Raw genomic sequence first — 17,769 nt, 5'->3', positions numbered from 1 at the left:
CCTTTCAGGGACCACTAATAAGCTCTCTGGGTGCAGAGTGTACATGGGGTCTATACACTTATGATTCCCGCTGGAGTCCTGTCCGGATGATCACTGTTCAGGTGGCTCCTGAATAAAGTATTTGTTCTGTAGTTGCCAAGACTATGTTTTGTGTGGTTCAGGGATGTCCTGCTTTCAGCACCTCTCCAAACTCATTTCAGGGGGTCTTAACCAATGTACTGCCTGTGCTGGGACAGGAGCAGGCCATGCATCTTTTATTCTTGCTAAAATGTGAGATAAGGGCTCTAGCATAGATTCAGGTAGTGTGAAGACAACTAGGACTATCGAGAAAATATACAATATAGTGACGCTTAGAGTACATGAACACAAAGAGGCAGCAATTGGTAATGTGCCAAGTGCTAAAGAAGGAGGGGACAGCCAGGCCACTGTGACCCCAATATAGGTCACTTGCATAAACAGAATGGCAATGTGGGACAAGATGCAAAGCTGTGTGAGAAGGGAACTGGGAGAATTCCAAACTAATTTTGTTCACAGGTGTGAGTGGGATAAATATTATTGTGATGTAACTTGGTCAACAAAAATCGCTCTTGATCCCAAAAGGAATAACATGAGGTAAATCAGCTGTTATTTTAATACAAGAAGTTATGTTGTGTGGGCATTTTTTTAAAATGAAAAATGCATCTGTTTATATACTGATATATCACTTTGAAAGACCTCAAGTGTTTTCAGGACTTTGTGCCACTGCTCTTCAGATTAGAGACTCTATTTTCAGCACACCAGTTGCTGACAGTACATTGTGCCAGGACATTGTCAGCATTCAGTAAAAGGAGTAATAATAAGTTAAGCAAAACTGCATATCTCTGTGGAGAGATGAATAGGAGGCTCTGTAAGCATACCTGGAAGGTTTAGCCAGAAATAATTTTGATGGAATTGTTTGTAGTTTATAGAAAAGGAAAGTGCTTAGCAATATCCCAGGACTGCTGCAGGCATGGGAAGTGGTGCAGATGTATGAATGACTGAGTAGACTTTTAATCAGATTGAGATAACTCTTAGCTGTGTCCCAGGGTTATGGAGCCCTGCAGCTGGAAGTATTATGATTAGGTGAGATACAAATCTCAAATCCTGACCATTTGTAGCTGGTAGAATTTAATAGCTTCTTTTGCTCAGAGAAGACTTCACAACCTTAATAGCTTGCTTGAATTGTAATATCAGATATAATAATTCCTTATCGTTATTTGGTGAAGGAATTTTTACATTCTGATCTGTGCCAGCCTACTCATTGGGAACACTGTTAAACAGCTGCTTTGTTCATTCTATGCAATAGTAAATGGTTCCTTTTTGAAGTTTTTCCTGTAGTAGATAGAAGTTTGGATTTGTGCCCATCATGTTTAGAACTATTTGAGATAACAGTCTCTTCCTGTCTCACTATGCATCCTCCTACAGCTGGAGATGGAGTGACAGGTTGATGAAACAGAAAGATATGAGAAATGAGTGTGCCCTGCTCTGCTGCCTGTAATGCACAAAGAGAAACTGAGCTGGCATCAAGAGAAAAAACTAATGACTCATCTGGGACAATGGTGCTACACCTCTTCTAAATCCACCAAAGGTCCAGGAAGCTCCAAACCCATCTCTAGCCTGTATCTCTGATGGTACCTTTTATTATGAGGCTGTTCCTAAATGTGCAGTAGTCCTCCGTGAGGTCACTTGTATATGAGGATGAGGAGAAACTATGATAAATTGCTGCTACTGTGTATACTTTTCTCTTCATCCTGGGCTTATGACAACAAAACTGAAATACTAAATGATCAGGCTCTAATATTCACATGGACATGATTAGTTTCTGTGAGTTCATTCTTCTATTTAGAGAAAGATATTGCTGCCCTCCCTTACGCACTGACACAGTTGCCAAAATAACCGCTCTTACTAACTGGCAGCTTTAAAAGCCAGCCTGCAGCTGACTTTGAAACAGAAGGTCAGCAAAAGGAGCAGCAGACTTCAATTCAGAGCTTTAATGGGAGCCATTGACCACAGCAAAAGGCCCTGACTGGAGTGTCTAGAGTGTGCTTTGCACAGGCCAAAAAGTCACTTTTATACTCTTTGAACCTTTTGTATAAACCTATATATTTTTCACTCTGAGGATTTCAAGATGAATGTGCAGCCGTGTGCTAGATGTGGCTATGGGGTTTACCCTGCTGAGAAGATTAACTGTATAGATCAGGTCAGTTCTCTTTCTTTATCATTTTGGAGTATAATAAATGTACAGATTGGCACTTTAAACACAGTGCAAATCTCTTGGTTCCGAAAGTTCTTTACTCATAACTGATTTCAGAACTGAAATGAGTTAATTATACATATATATTTGAAGAAAAATGCTTCAAATTAGTTAAATGAATGGTAAGGTTAAATGAGTTTTAAAACTTAAATGAGATTTAAAACTTAACAGAATAATAATGAAATACAAATCATGTCTGTTTGGTTTCTGTTTTGTGGTATTTCTAGACATGGCATAAAGCCTGTTTTCACTGTGAAGTATGCAAGATGATGTTAACAGTAAACAACTTTGTTAGCCATGAGAAAAAACCTTACTGTCAAGCGTAAGTGTGTTTCCTTTTCTTTCTCTTTTTTTTTTTTTTTTTTTTTTTTTTAAGTTTTAATTTCCCTAATTATTTTAATGTAATAGAACATCACCGTTTGGACTCAGCCTGGTTCCATGTGTGATGTGAAATTAGGTATTGTTACTGCCTTGGTGCATATCTTTGGGAAACACTTGTTACTGTACATAAAGCTTCCTCATTTGTTCAATGTGTTAAAAGATGGCAAATTAAGTTCCATTTTGGTATTATGGGAAGAAAATAAACCCAACCATAAAATTCAGCGCTTTCCAAATCAGTGGTTAAGAGTTAACAAGGTTGAGCTAATCATAAAGAAAATATATAAAATGCAGATTTTTGAGTTGGTTTGTTCTAGGAAGTTTTTATTTTATAATGATCAATTCCTGTCAAATTTGTCGGCAGAAAAAGGAGAGATGACAGTTGTTTTTTATTCTATTATTCTCTTTTGTTATTAGAAACACAGCATTGATATGATGATCATTAAAATTAATTTTGCTCTAGGCACCCACTCCATGCAATAATAACTTGAATGTAATCTGAGATCTCTGTGTAAGTGGGGGAAAAGTTATGTATAGAGGGGTGGAGGCTGGTATTGTGTTCTTAAGTGCTCAGAGAGAACCTTTCTGGTGGGCTGCCTGGTACATTCCTAATATCCTTTTACACTTCCCATTTTTTTCAGGCATAATCCAAAAAACAATGCATTCACAAGTGTATTTGACACACCAGTAAATATGAATGCGAAAAAACTGTCAGAAATTGTAAGTGAGGTAAGAATCTCGATGGTCAAATGTGTTAGTCTTTGTTCTACATTTTGATGATGTGTCTTGCTTTATAAATATAAATACGTGCTTTTACTTACCCCCTGCATTCTTTTTGAGCAGTAAGATTTCAGTTATGTTTGAATCATAATTTTTTAAATGCGATTACTCATGAGAAAGAAAGGTTAGATCTGAATTTGCTTCTGCTTTCAGAAGGAAAAATGGATAGAAGCTTCTCACCTGCCATATCTGAGAACCTATATGGAATCACTGCTCACATAAACTGCCCAGAGCTCTGTAAACTTAGCAACTAAGGGGGGCTACACAGGCTTCAGAAACAGGAACGACCTATTTGCTTTGTGATCTCTTCAGAAACTGTTGTGAAACAATAAATGAATTATACCCAGGCGGCACGCAGGCGAAAGTTCTCACAAGTACTTTGTGAAGTATTTCTGGCAAATCTGAGGCGCGTAAACGCGAAGTCCAGGGATCTTTGCACGGTTTTGCTGGAGGTGTTGGGATGGAAGCGCTTCCCGCGCCCTTTCAGCCGCATCCACCCTCCCAGGGCTGCTGTGCCCCGACCAACCGCGAGGGGCGCTCACGGCCCGCCGGCTTCCCAAACGCCATCCCTGGATTTGCACTGTTTCCCTACAAACACATCGGTTTCAAACTTGCATTTCTAAGGATTTAATGAGATTAAGATTACAGGAACGGCCAAACTCCGATAGATATCTCACTTCTCCACGTGATAGTATTTTCTTGGATATCACGTCTTTTTATATTGTCAAAACAATGTGTTTTAATGTGATTAGCCATCATTGTTGTATTTCTTAGATTATAGTATATTAAATTCATTCTGCTGTTCTGTGTCAGCTATACAAAGTTGATGCACATTAATAGCCTTCAACAGATGTTGTGTCTTTTATCATTTTGTACAGCAATTCTTGTGCATCAGTTGTTGCAATATCATGGGCCGTAACTACTCCAGCAGTGACTATCACACTTTAAACTGTATGTGACGGATCTGGTCAGGAATGAGTCTGGGATTACTGCAGGTTCTATTTCTGGTTTTAGGCAGTGATATGAGACTGATACTTCCAGTGCATGTGAATATACCAGGCGGACAAATGATAGCTCAAAGATCACTTTCCCTTGTTCTATACACCTAAAGCACCTTCTGTCCTTTTCAATCACATAATGAGGTTCTGTTCCAGAGGGAAAATTGTTAAGAGTAAAGAAGCTGATTCTGCAGAACCTACTTAAAGGGAGTGCTTCTGTAGAGATTTTGTGAGGAGGAGAAGTTTTTTTCATACTAATGTATAAAATAATGATAACTTGGGAAAAGGTTTCACTTGCTGCTGTAGTTTGTTGGTTTTTATATGTAAGGTTATTTTTGATGCAAAAAATAGAAGGTGTTTCTTCAATCCTAACATGATGTTCTCACTTAAGTCTTATGCTGAGATGTCAACTCGAATGCAGAGATAAAAATTAAACTCACTCTCTCAACACAGAATTTCTGTGTGAGCAGATGAATAATTTAGCTCTCTGCACTTCTGTGCTCAATTTATAAATGGGAATAATGGTACATATGGTCAGTAATATTTCTGTCCACTCAGTTTAAATTTTGTAGTCTTTGAGTTTTTACATCTGAAGAGTGAGTTCTATACCAGAGCTGTGATTTCAGTTGGATTTCTATATGCTATCATGCTAAAAGTAGCAGTAGGAAAATAATGACCCAGGACTAAATATAGTAGCCATTTACATATACAGAACTAGGATACCTAGTGGACACTGTGCAGGGAAAAAGGAGAATAGAATATTGCTCATCTGGTAAAAGTTCTTTCATCTAACGCTACACTGACATGTCCTGCTTAAAATGTCTTAATTATTCTCATATTTTATCTCATCCAAAAGTATCATCTAATTATCAAATTATTCTTTCAGACTGTCATGCCATATTTCAGGTGTAATACACTGCTCCTTTAGAGGAGCTCTCCAATATTAGCAGAAATCTTAGGTAGAAGCTGGGTGTGAACTAGAAAGCAGAATTTTGACCTTAGGGCTAAATGCAATCTTCACCCTGTTTGTCTCCCTTCGTGTTCTTCTCTGAAGGGGAGGAGTGTTGTTATCTACTAATAAGCTACCAAAACAAGTAATTATCTTTTTTTTTTTTCAGATAAAATATCGAGAAGAGAGTGAACAATTCAAATCAGTCTTTCAATGGGATGTAAGGTCCAGAGAAATTGAAGGTGTCTATAAAGCCCAACAACTGGCTACCCAGGTAAGAAATATCCCTCAAGTCTTCAAGCTACTAGCCTGCAGGAGACCAAGGATTGGCACTGGCAGTCCTCACTGTTAGAGGATTTAGTCACAGGATTTAAGTGCTAAAAAAAAGCCATTGCTTCTCATTTGGCTAAACTTTTCAAAGTAACACAGCTCAACTATAGCTTAGGATGCAAGAATCAGAAGAGGAGGGAGTGTATCTGTACAGTTAACTGTTTGGACTGCTGCATGTACAGCCATGCTCTATGTATCTTCTCTCTACTGGCACTGGAGCTTCACAGCAAGTGATCTGATTCCCAGAGAACATTATTTGAGTCTCACTCCAGGATCCTAGATCCTGTCATCTTGATGTCAGTTCTTATTACACAAGTTCTGCCTTGGCATTTTCTGAAGGTATTTGGAATGTAGGCCTTGTGCTGTACATCCGCAGATTTCACTTCCACAGCACTATGTGTGTTTCTTTTTTTTTCTGTCAGATCAGCTGTTTGAGTATTAAAACAAGGGTGAAGATTGGTAGTTATTTAATTTTTGTTTTGTAGAATGCTTACTATGCTGCCTACGAGGGAGGAAAATCATGGTACTCAGGAACTATCCCAGATCCTGAGATGGTCAAGATAACGCAGGCACAGAAAACTCTGAGTGATGTAAGTGGACTGATACTTGGACTAGCTTTATTGTCATGGTCTATCATATTCTGAAGACTTACAAATGCATCAAAATCAGTGTTTTGTAAGAGTCACCTCCAGCCTTTGCATGAAATACGTCTTTGGTAAGATGTTACCGTAGGAAAGACTGACATGTTTACTTCTGTCAATAACAATACTTAATTGTGGAAGTGATTAAAGTCATGTAACAGTTCTATTGCCCATTCTAGATATCATACATTAATATATTTTTGTAACTGAGAAGCACTTCGACTATGACCAAACCGAGGTGACCTGATCTAGTAAGTGGTGCTGTCTCAGTAGAGCAGAACTCATGATGGAAAACATCCTGTTTCTATTGACTGTATTTCCATGACCGATGAAAATCACTTCTGAATTATGACTGATTGTCTGTGTCCATACAATGGGTTAGTGACCCAGTCAACATAGCAAATTAACAGTGGATAATTGATATGAATGGGAACTGTTTTCTGTTCTGTGTAGGAAATAGTTTTACCTAACAAACTTATAAGGTGTAAGTTCTTTAATTTGTTTACTTTCAAATAAAGTGATACATACCTTTAGGAAGCAGGCATTAAAAGAGGAATCACATTAAACTATGATGGGTTCTTCTGTAATGAGAAAACAAATTAATTTTCTAGTTTCAGTATACAGAAGAATATGAGCCAAGGAGAGGCAAAGGCAGCTTTCCTGCTATGATCACTCCAGGTTATCAGGTTGCTAAGAGAGCCACCCAGCTAAGCAGCGATGTAAGTCACAGGGGTTTTTAATTATGTTTTAGACTTCTGAAGCCGGACAATCCTGGATTCAGGCCATTCACTTTAGACATTAGATTCTATTATGAATAACTGTTGTCCTGTTAATTCTACATAATGAGAAAATTTTAACATGATGCAGAAAACAGCCTTGACAAATTACTTGGCCTGGGAAGACAGTTATATGGGATAAATGACAATATAGGTATTTCCTGAAAAATGTAGTGACTTTTGCTGTAGTTTATCACAATCTGAAAAAGATTTTGACTCACTCTAAAATGTTAATTTAATTAATTACCTTTGTTTTCATGTTATGGCTTTATTCATCTCATTATTTACATTTGAAATTTTTTACTTGCTTTATTATTTGAAGTTAAAGAACTGTAATATTAAAATTATTTTATCTGAAAGCTACTTAAATATATGCGCAGAAAATTGCTTAGTTATAAAAGTAACTTTTCAACTGAAAAAGATCAAGTAAAAATAAATCTTACAGAAGTAATTTTAAAGTATTGGTAAAGTATTGCATTGTTTTCTGCAAACACTGTCTGCATTGTCATTGCACTATAATCTTGGGCCATTATTGACTATTCTCATGACATTTTGATCAATGTATGGCTCACATCAATCTCATATAATTTGAAAATTTGATTATTTGGGTCCATTTCTGTCTACTTCTGGGATTAACTGTAAGGAAATTGGGCCTTAAATATAGTGATAGCTTGACTGTACAGTGGGGAGTGCCATGACAGCTGTTGCTCATTTTCTCTAGAAGCTTTCTGATAGGAAATATGTATTTGCTGCTTATTGTTTTTAATATGGATTTATGTGTTTTTCTCTTCAGGTAGAATACAAGCGTGGACACGAAGAGAGAGTTTCAAAGTTCACCTCTGTTGTAGACACTCCAGATATACTTCATGCCAAGGCTGGATCACAGCTTTCAAGTGATGTAAGTGAAGCAAAACAGATTGACCTCTTTCTGACTCTCCAAGTGATTCTTGGGATATTTATAGATCACTTAAAAATATGAACACAAAGAAAAATAAAAAATAATATTTTAAAGGCAGGCTCATTTTACAGTTAAGTATTTAATACTTCCAGTTACAAAGACCATATTCAGTTTTAGGCCATTTTAGGGATTAGCTGGCTAATCCCTCTGCCTAGAACTGAAGGCAGAGAACTAGTTTGTGCTATACCCAACAATTAGGTGCCATGCGAGGTAAAGAAAGAAGATGCCTGACTCTAATATAAATAGAGCAGGCATCTTGCAGACACCTTCAGTATTTTTTTTAAACAACTGTCCTTCAGAAGATATGTGATCATGTAGTTAAAGACTACATTGCAAAGATTCAGACTTCATGGTTCATCCTCCTTTTGGTGGATGACAGCCATGGAGCGCCTGACTTTGCAACTTTGAAAACTGACTAAGTGTGCAATCAAGATACATTTGATCTAATTTCTCCTGAACTATCTTGAATTTTTACAGTTGAAATACACAGAAGACTTTGAAGAACGGAAAGGAAAAGGCAGCTTTCCTGCTATGATCACTCCAGCTTATCAAATAGCCAAGAGAGCAAATGAACTAGCTAGTGATGTAAGTGTCCAAAACAAAGTTTTTTGGGGGAAGAAAACAATAAATTATCATACAAATTTTGGATTAAAACATTTACTGGCAGCAATTCCATGAACATTGTGGAGTTATGTTAGCAGTGTACTTCACACACAGATTTTTCCAGTGACTGTCTCTTCTTGCAGGGATAAAGGGTGAGTTTTATGCACAAAAAGAAAAAGAGGCATTTGTGAATCAACACTCTGGATTTTTGTTGGCAAAAATGTCCCCTTTACCCAGCCTCATGTTGCATACAGCTGAGAAGAGCAACAATAACGAGTCAGCTGGAGCTCTTTTGATTTCCTTCTCCCCAACTCAGTATGAGAAATGAAGTCCGAAGTGCAGCTCTTTTACACAGTCACAATATTTCTGGGTGACCTTTTATTGGGGGAGGGCTGTGTTTGCAGAGCTCTGCTTTGCATGTATTTCTATGCTCTGAGTGGATCCTTACTGTTCATTTTCCTATTCCTGCCTTTGTGCTGTTGCAGGATGAGGCTTGAATATGAACTTAAGAAACTGCCTTTACACAAGCACATGACATAGTTACACACACAAGCACATGGCACGGGTATAGATTTATAAACTACAGCTTTCTACTCCACTCATTTTACTCTCCTTACTTTTTCATGGGTTTTTTTAAGCTCTTTGGTATACTGATCTTTATTGGCTTAATTTTCCTTTCCAAACATAACAAAACCACAACACCACTGTACTCTCAAATAAGCATTGTAAAAGGACGTCAGTATTGCTTCAAAATATACAGTTAATTTTGCTTTGTTATTGGAAACTGAAAGAAAGGCTCTTTTTGTTGGAGAAGATAATATATTGCGCTAACCCAATGGAAGTGAATTTAAAACATTATTAAGAGTCATTGAAGAAAACAAGAGAAGATCTGTAATTCTGAAGGCAAAAGCAATTGACTTTTAAAAAATTTGCCTTTGATCTGTGGAAAACCGTTCATTTTTGTCAGCAAACACACATGGTGATTAAAGGGCAGCGTCAAGTACAGGCATTATTTTGACTTCAGCAAAGGTAGTGCAAATCTTGGTCTAAACTTGAAGGATGCTTAAAATTCCCTTGATTACTGTGGAGATCAGCATCTTTCAGAAACAAATGCATTTATTGATGGTGTTCAGATGATTCCCTGGTTAAAAAAGTGCTCTGTGGTAACCATGAAACTACGTTACAATCAGTTCTATTTTTTTAAACTTCTGGAGCATCAGGGATTAACCACTGACAAGCAGGTGGTTCTGAACACACTGAACTAATGGTCTGGGTTGAAATGGCAAGTCCTATGTTCCTAGTGCATTATTAAAAAGGACATCACTAGTTTTGTTTTTATACCTTCAAGCGGCATATTTGACTTGTGTAGATTGGTGGCAATGAGAATTTTGACAATCCTTTATTGGCAACATATGCATGTCATTGATTGTTATTTATCATGCAGCATCTGTGTACCAGACTAAACTCACGCAGATTATTCATTTCCTTTTTTCCTGTTAGGTAAAGTATCATCAAAGATACGAAAAAGAGATCAAGGGAAAAGCCAGTCATACAGCTGGAACAGATGTTACTTCTGCAAGAGAAAATGGAGATCAGTATGGCCAGGTATGCAACATCCAAGAGATAACCCTGCTGATGTTGATCATTACTACAGCTGATTGCTCCAGAATTTAGAAACTACAGTGAGACCTATTGTCACGTTTTTTTCCTGCATGAGAAAACAAAGTCTCAAAGGAAAGGGTGGTGTGCGACTGCACCATGCTCCTAATGTGTAATACGTTTGGCATTGGCTCTTAAAAGGTGAAACCACAAGGTGCATGCACTGTCTCTGCCTGACCCTTGTGGTAGAGTCATTCCAAGAGGTGAGCCTTACCTTGGCAAATTTTGTCTCTGTGTATGTATGCACTATACATTTCTATTTTAGTGTTGTTATGTATCACACTGAAGTGTGTTTGCTTGTGGAAATGCTCCCACTCCATGAGTAAGAAAATGTAAATTCAGTCAGGAGAAAAGTCAAAGGGTTATGAAATGGTAGAAAGTTGATAGATAGCTAAGCGACTTATCCCTGTTTGTATTTTTACAAATCTTAGGAGCTTTGCAGCTCTAAATACGTGTGAGCAGCACTAAATCTCTTAGATTTTAGCTCTTCTACAGAAGGGATATTATGAGCATGACAAGCTGTAGTTCTGTATTTGTGGAACCAAATAGCCTTTAGTTCTGTTTGGGTCTGTGGCATTTGTTTTGCTTTTGTTTAATTTTTAAGGAAATATAGTTGGTTTTGTGGTCTTCCAAAATTATATTCCAAATAGCACAGCTAAACAGAACTGAATACAGCTAAAGGGAACTTGAAAGAAATTGAATAGTGTTCTTGTATAAAGAAAACTATATGGTTAATCTTAGGGTTTTTTGTCCTAGCTCCTCAGTAGATCCATATACTTTGGAGAAATGAAGGAACAGGGATTGTATTACCCTAAAATATTTGGGATTTTACATTTCTTCCCTTCTGTCCAAATCTACATTTAGTAATCTGTGAAAAGCAAACCATCCTTGAAGAATATGAGTTTAGAACTGTAGCAATAAAGCCTTCAATTAGTTTCTGTCTTTTGAACTACTACAAGTTTTAATAAGAATAAACAAATAAAATGAATTTGAGAAGGCACTAATTACATTTTCAAGCATTAGAATGCTTCTGTCTTTAGAATTGATTTAAGTTTCTTTCTTTGAAAGTGTCTTTGAAACTTCAGTCACAGACTTCAAATTCAATTTGAGTTTTAATCTTCATAGATTGGATACTGATATTATTAGTCAAATAACATAGAGTCACTGAAATTAATGGATCTTTCTGAGTAAATTGTGACTTACGATGGGCAAAGGGATTAGATTTCTAACTGTCGACATCATTAGGTACATTTATATACAACATGAGACAATTTAAGTAACCTTACTGTAAAATTCCTGTGTGCTAAGCACCAGTTTTGTTTGTGCTTAAAGATCTTAGAAGCAGCTAGAATAATTTTCTTAACACTGGAAATACTGTTTTGTAATATGAACAATATTAGAAATTACATAAAAATTTATTTGAGAAAGAAGAAAAAAACTGATTAGTCTGAAGAATTCAAACTCATTAATGATATTTTAAAAAACTGACTCAGCTGATTATTCAAAGATATTTTGTATTTTCTATGCCTGTTTATAGAATAATTTAGGTGAGATAGCTATAATTACATTATATTATTCAGAAGATTATGGTATGACCTGTCTTACCATGTGATTGATGGTGCACAGAATGACCTGCAATGGATTGTTTTTCACTGAGAATTCACAAAATGGTTATCCCAAATATTTATAGGCTTTCCTATCTCTGCTCTCTCTGACATTCTTGACATGCCACATATTATATTTTCACTTAAACTGCCTCTTTACTATAAAGGACTTACAAAATATTGCAGAGAAGACATATTACAGTATATCTTACTTGTTTGTGTATTTACCATATTCTCCCCAGATCTTGCCATGGAAAGCTTTGGAGTGGCCATTGGGCATGACCATTTGGAAAAAAACTCGAGTATTTTGTTACTAAATTATCAAAAGGGTTTTCAAACTGTCAAACATTTACACAAAAATTTATCTATAGATAGATTTAAGAGCATTAATTTCACAACAATTCTGTTTTTTTTAAAATCAAACAAATGGCATTAAAATTCCGTAAGGAGTCTACCATTTTAATACCTAGGTATTTATGCTTCATTAATTAATCCCTCTTCAAAATATGTCACTGCATCAGAGAAGTTTTATTTTGGGTCAGTTACAATGTGAAAAATGGCCATGGAAAGATCATGCGATCTCTGTAACACTACAGAGGAAGGCTGACCCTACGTTAAACTTGCTAAATATAAGCAAATCTCCTGTCTGCCCAAACCATTAGGTATTTTTATAACATTTGAGGGAAACGTGTTGACACAGAGAGAGGCAAGTAGATATCATCTCTGTAAGAAATGAGGTGAGATTAGAAGATGTATATCATTGTATACTTGAATGCTGTCTTGACCATGGCTATTATCTGCCTGAAGTTCTCTTGCAATGAAGCACAACTAATTTTACAAGTGTAGTTATTTTAACAGATAATTTTATTCTTACATTTAGTAATTTTATTATATTCTTCATTTAAAAAGAAATAATTGAAGCAATGAACCTTCCTACTAACAAGGTCTACGGGGCTTTGTAGTATCACCCATGGTCCCACCTGCTCATGTATGATGAGTAAACAGTATGAATTTTCTTCAGGGATATATGGATGAATTTGAAGAACGCAGAGGGAAAGGAAGCTTTCCTGCTATGATCACTCCAGCTTATCAAAATGCCAAGAAAGCAAATGAATTGGCAAGTGATGTAAGTATGAAACCTGAATCAATACAATTCATAAACAATTAAAACCAGCAGTTTGTCAGAGAAGTGCCTGGGAGGGGAATGCTAAAATTACACTTGAGAAGTAAACAAAAATGACATTTCACTGCATTGCTGGGAACTGAATGGCTCAGGGGATTAATAATATCCATTAATAGAAGGGGGCACAGCTCCAACTTGCATGAGGGAGGAGATGGATGTAGCAACTAATGGGGATCCCTACTGTTAGGTTCACCCTCCTGGCAAATCTGCACCTGTATTATTAATGAAACCTTCAACTGCCTTAATCATCCTGTGGACTGCTGTGGTATTCCCAGTAGTGAATAAATGGAGGATGAATGAACTGTACTGGTTTTGATATTTTGATGTATCATGCCTCTAGCACAAAGCAAGTCATAGGGAGGAAAAGAAACCATAGAGTATGACACTGTCACTTCACTAAAGTGAGCTTATTTCTAGGCTGGGAATTTTTAGTTTTGAGTGGTAAACTAAAGACTTGGCAAAAAGGTGGTGATGTGTGATTCTTGCATACAGCCCATCCATTAAAGAGCCTCAGTCCTGTTTGAGGAGACTGTTTCTGGCAGTGGCAAAAAACGGATCAGTCTGTAGGTCACTACCTTCTGGCTGCTCTGAAGGGTTCCTGTGAATGACAACCTTTGTAGTGTGGACACCTGTCCCCCATGGGGTTGTCTGAGCTGATGAGCTCAGTCTGTTTTCTGGGGAGCTAACAGATGGTTGAGTCTTTCAGCTTGCATTAGCCTGGACCAGACGTGAGCAGTGAAGTAGAGTGAAAGGATCGGTCATGTTCTGTTACCTGAGCTTATGACTGAGAGAATATAAAAAGCCTCAAACCCTTTGTGACAATCCCTATTTTGTTTAAACATGGAATATTTAACCTTTCCAGATAAAGATGGCGGTTTCATAGGTTTTCAAAATGCTAATGATCAGTAGTTTCCTAATTAGTTTGTAATACTTGGAGTGAGGAGGAGGATTGGTTCACGGAGGTAAGATTTGCACACTAAAGTTCTTATCAAGCTACCTTACTGCTTTAAAGCTGGAGAAACTACATGCAGGCTTGGAAAATAAAAGCCCCAAACACTTTGCACTCCAGCACACATAAAATAATTCAATATTTTGTAAATTATGAATCCTATTTTTAAGCAGTAACATAAGATGTAGATCATAAAGCATCTCCTCCTATGCAAGAGCTACTCAAATATATTCCCAACAGGGGTTTTGCTGGACAAAGTTTGGCAAAAGGCCAATATATGTATTATCTCTTTTCACCCATCTGAGCCCAATTTAAGTCAATAACCCGATGTCTAAATTAAATTAACAACTCCCTTATTTCAATCTCTGTTTGGTAGAGAAATACAATTCCCCTAAGAACACTAAGAGTGCAAAAATGTGTGGCTGTTTTAAAAAGCTGGTTTCTAGAAAAGGAAAAGTTTACAGAACATCTGATGACCATCTGCAGTTCTCTGACTAGATATCTAAAATCGAAGTACTGAGAATTAACTTCAGTAATAGAAGAACAGATGAGCTCCAACCAGTTAATAGCTAAGAACCTGCTAGTTATCTATTCAAACTATGAACAACAACCAGTGTTGTTCAAAGTACATATAAAATGGATTTAAAAAAATGCTTTCTAGCAAAATGTCTTGACAGGGATTTTAGGGCTGTGGGGTTATATCTGGGTTATTTCTGGAAGTAAGTACTTGCAGTGATTCGACTTAGCAATTTCCATTTACCTATCAAAGCAAGAATAGGAAAAATCTTATCCTGACTCATGAAGCGAGTCTAAATAGTAATAATGAGAAGGTAGACATCTATTTTATAATTTTCCCTACTTCTTTTCAGATAAAATACAAGAAAGATCTTTCCAAGATGAAAGGTGCAGCTCACTTTCACTCCCTAACAGCTGAAGACAACCTAGTTCTTAAACAAGCCCAAAGTGTTAACAAGCTTGTCAGTGAGGTAAGGACTTGAATCAATCTGTTAACAAGTTTGAGAGCAGCTCATACAAACATTTGTGTCTGATGAGTAAGGACTACAAATATAAAAAGATGTTGTTCTTACTGCACTGTATGCAACAAAAATCATCTGTGTGTGGCACAGTAACTGGAGAGAAAAGTTCAAGAACAGATCTTCAGATACTGTTTCCTGGCCTTTCCAATGATCTGCATGAAAACATGGGAAACTAACGCCAGAAGGGTATTTCTAATTCTGACCACATGAAGAAAAGAAATCTGAAAAAAAACCCCAAACCTGAACTGTGCTCTTAATGTGCTATTAAATATAATCACAAGTGCTTTAGGATAACTTGTGTGTGTACCTTAGAGTATTTCAAAGAAAGTTTTTCTATTAATTAAAAAATAACATGAACAAAGCCAAAATTCATACCATTCTGTTAACGCAGATTTCTGTTTTCTTCCATAATGTGAAAACCTGTGAGTTACTGATAATTGATTCTTTTTCTGCTTGGCAAGGGAAGATTGCTAGAGAATTCTCAGTAGATCCTGAATTATTAATTTATTTATAGTGTCATATCAGCTATAAAGCTATTAATAAATGTGAGTTTCTAGAACTTCCCCATGGCAGTTTTAAAAACTTATACTCTTGAGATGTCAAAGTATAAAACCTTCAATAATGAAAAACCCCTGGAACTAGGACTAGAAGGGGCCTCCTGGGCCAATGATTCCTGGTTCCTGCTGTTTTGACACAGTATTATATTATCCTCCTCTTCTAATTCCTAGCCTACATTTATTCCTGTCCACTTTATTACTCCTGTGTTTTGTGCTAACATTGCCTTTTAGTTTTAAAAGTTCTTCTCCCTGCATGACTACCTTTTTGAGATGTTTACAAATATATAATTTTCTTCTCTCTGCCTTTGATTTCCCAGACTAAGCAAGCTAAATTCTTCTTGTCTCTCGCAGTCTGTCACTGCAGCTGTTACAGGCTGAGTACACGTTCCTTAAACAGGAAGGATTATAAGAGCACATAAGTTCTCGATGAGGTCTTGCTGGAACCTGGTACATAGCACATGTAATTCCCAGTGCCTGCTCGAGGGTCTCCACATGGCCGTGTTACTTTTGCACCTTGACTTCTTTCTGTGGTCATCCTACACATGAACAATTTTCTCTTTCTTAGCCTTTTCAAGTGATGAGCTCTTGTAGCTGAAATTTTTATGACTACTCCCCATATATATTAAATTCTACATTGCTGAATTTAGTCCCATTTCCAGTAACCCTTTTAATATCACCCCAATATCCTACTTCGGAGCAAAGGTACTTGATGAAAATATCAAACCTGTTCTGTATTTAAACTTACTCTGAAGGATTCTTCTGGTAAACTTTCCCCTGTTCAATGCTTCCTGCTTTTTCTTTTTTTTTTCATTTGCTCCATGCTCACCTTAAAATTCCTTTGTTTGTCATTGTTTTTGTTAATAATTTTCCTCATGTCACTGTCTCATACACTTTGCAGAGGTCCAAATGGATGGAATTGCTTGCATTTCTTTTGCTTATAAAATGAGAAATGAGTATATGAAACTTCTCCTCATATTAATTTTCATCATATACCATCTGATGAAAACTGTGTATCAAAATCTCAGAAGAGTTGGTCTGGCTAATAAAAATTGTGTGAAGGAACTTGACAGAGCAGATTAAGGTTTCACTGTATCTTCCCCTTTTGCATTTTTTTTTACTAAGGTGGAGTACAGGAAGGATCTTGAAAACAACAAAGGCTACAGCATGAACTACTGTGATACTCCACAATTCAAGAATGTGAGCAAGGTCTCAAAATTCACCAGTGATGTAAGTTTTCAGCACCTCGTGTGTGGCTTACTTAACCTGACAGCTACTGGAATCACAAGTCATCTGTGTGTGTGTGTTTCAGAGAAGCGCACACTGGAAATGTGATTATAACTGATTTTTACCCATGTGTGTACAGCACCTATCCTAGTGTGTCCCGATGAATAACTGGGACTCATTTTAAATAGGATTATGAAAAGAACTTGTATGGTATATAGATGAGAGGTTACTTACGTTATTACTGTTTTCTGTCATAATTATTATTTCTTTCATTGTATGTGTCCTGACTGGAAAGTTAGACAGAAGATACTTCACCAGAGTTCATGCCAGAGAGAAACATAATTACTGTGTTAAAGTAACCAGTGTTAATAATTATATAACTTGTATCTCATGATCATGAAATATAATTTTGTTTCATGCTGCCTCCTACCATTCTCTGAAATGCCAGAAGAGCAAATAGTTTGCCATACAGTTTAGATGGTAGAGTGATTAATGTTTCTTGTCAAATTCCCCACTCTGGGCTTGGTGAAAGATGCACCAAAGCAGCCAAATTTTGTTTATTTGTTAATGTACAAATATTGCCTCCTTGGAACTTTTCCCTAGGATTTATTTCTGTTGAAATAATATGCAGCAATAGAATGCAGAGGTATCTTCTTTATGTGGCAGCCAGGTCATATGAAGAACATGTAAAGGACATCTTGTAAAACAGGAAATTCACAGAGGGTTTTTTTAAAAAATTTTTTAAAGTTCCAAGGTTGTGGACTAATGAGTTTCTGTATTGACGCAACACTAGCAGACCACAGCTGAAATAATTTGTCTCCCTACTGTGAAATATGGAATAGTACAACTGAACATATTTTCTCAGAGTATT

General features: G+C 36.7%; 1 protein-coding gene across 1 annotated transcript in view; it reads left to right on the top strand.

The window, feature by feature from the left end:
• The first annotated feature begins 1,982 nt into the window (after positions 1 to 1,982).
• Positions 1,983 to 17,769, top strand: part of NRAP (nebulin related anchoring protein) — a 50,366-nt gene continuing 34,579 nt past the window's right edge. The window contains exons 1-12 of the mRNA XM_027647872.1: positions 1,983 to 2,218; positions 2,500 to 2,594; positions 3,292 to 3,379; positions 5,547 to 5,651; positions 6,193 to 6,297; positions 6,960 to 7,067; positions 7,918 to 8,022; positions 8,560 to 8,667; positions 10,186 to 10,290; positions 12,970 to 13,074; positions 14,950 to 15,066; positions 16,797 to 16,901. Coding sequence (XP_027503673.1) covers positions 2,147 to 2,218; positions 2,500 to 2,594; positions 3,292 to 3,379; positions 5,547 to 5,651; positions 6,193 to 6,297; positions 6,960 to 7,067; positions 7,918 to 8,022; positions 8,560 to 8,667; positions 10,186 to 10,290; positions 12,970 to 13,074; positions 14,950 to 15,066; positions 16,797 to 16,901 — 1,218 coding nt within the window. The 5' untranslated portion in view covers positions 1,983 to 2,146. The remainder of the gene's footprint in view (positions 2,219 to 2,499; positions 2,595 to 3,291; positions 3,380 to 5,546; positions 5,652 to 6,192; positions 6,298 to 6,959; positions 7,068 to 7,917; positions 8,023 to 8,559; positions 8,668 to 10,185; positions 10,291 to 12,969; positions 13,075 to 14,949; positions 15,067 to 16,796; positions 16,902 to 17,769) is intronic.

Source organism: Corapipo altera, unplaced genomic scaffold (assembly GCF_003945725.1).
Source record: "Corapipo altera isolate COAL_440 unplaced genomic scaffold, ASM394572v1 56, whole genome shotgun sequence".
Taxonomy (NCBI): domain Eukaryota; kingdom Metazoa; phylum Chordata; class Aves; order Passeriformes; family Pipridae; genus Corapipo; species Corapipo altera.
This window is presented reverse-complemented; position numbering and strand designations above follow the sequence as displayed.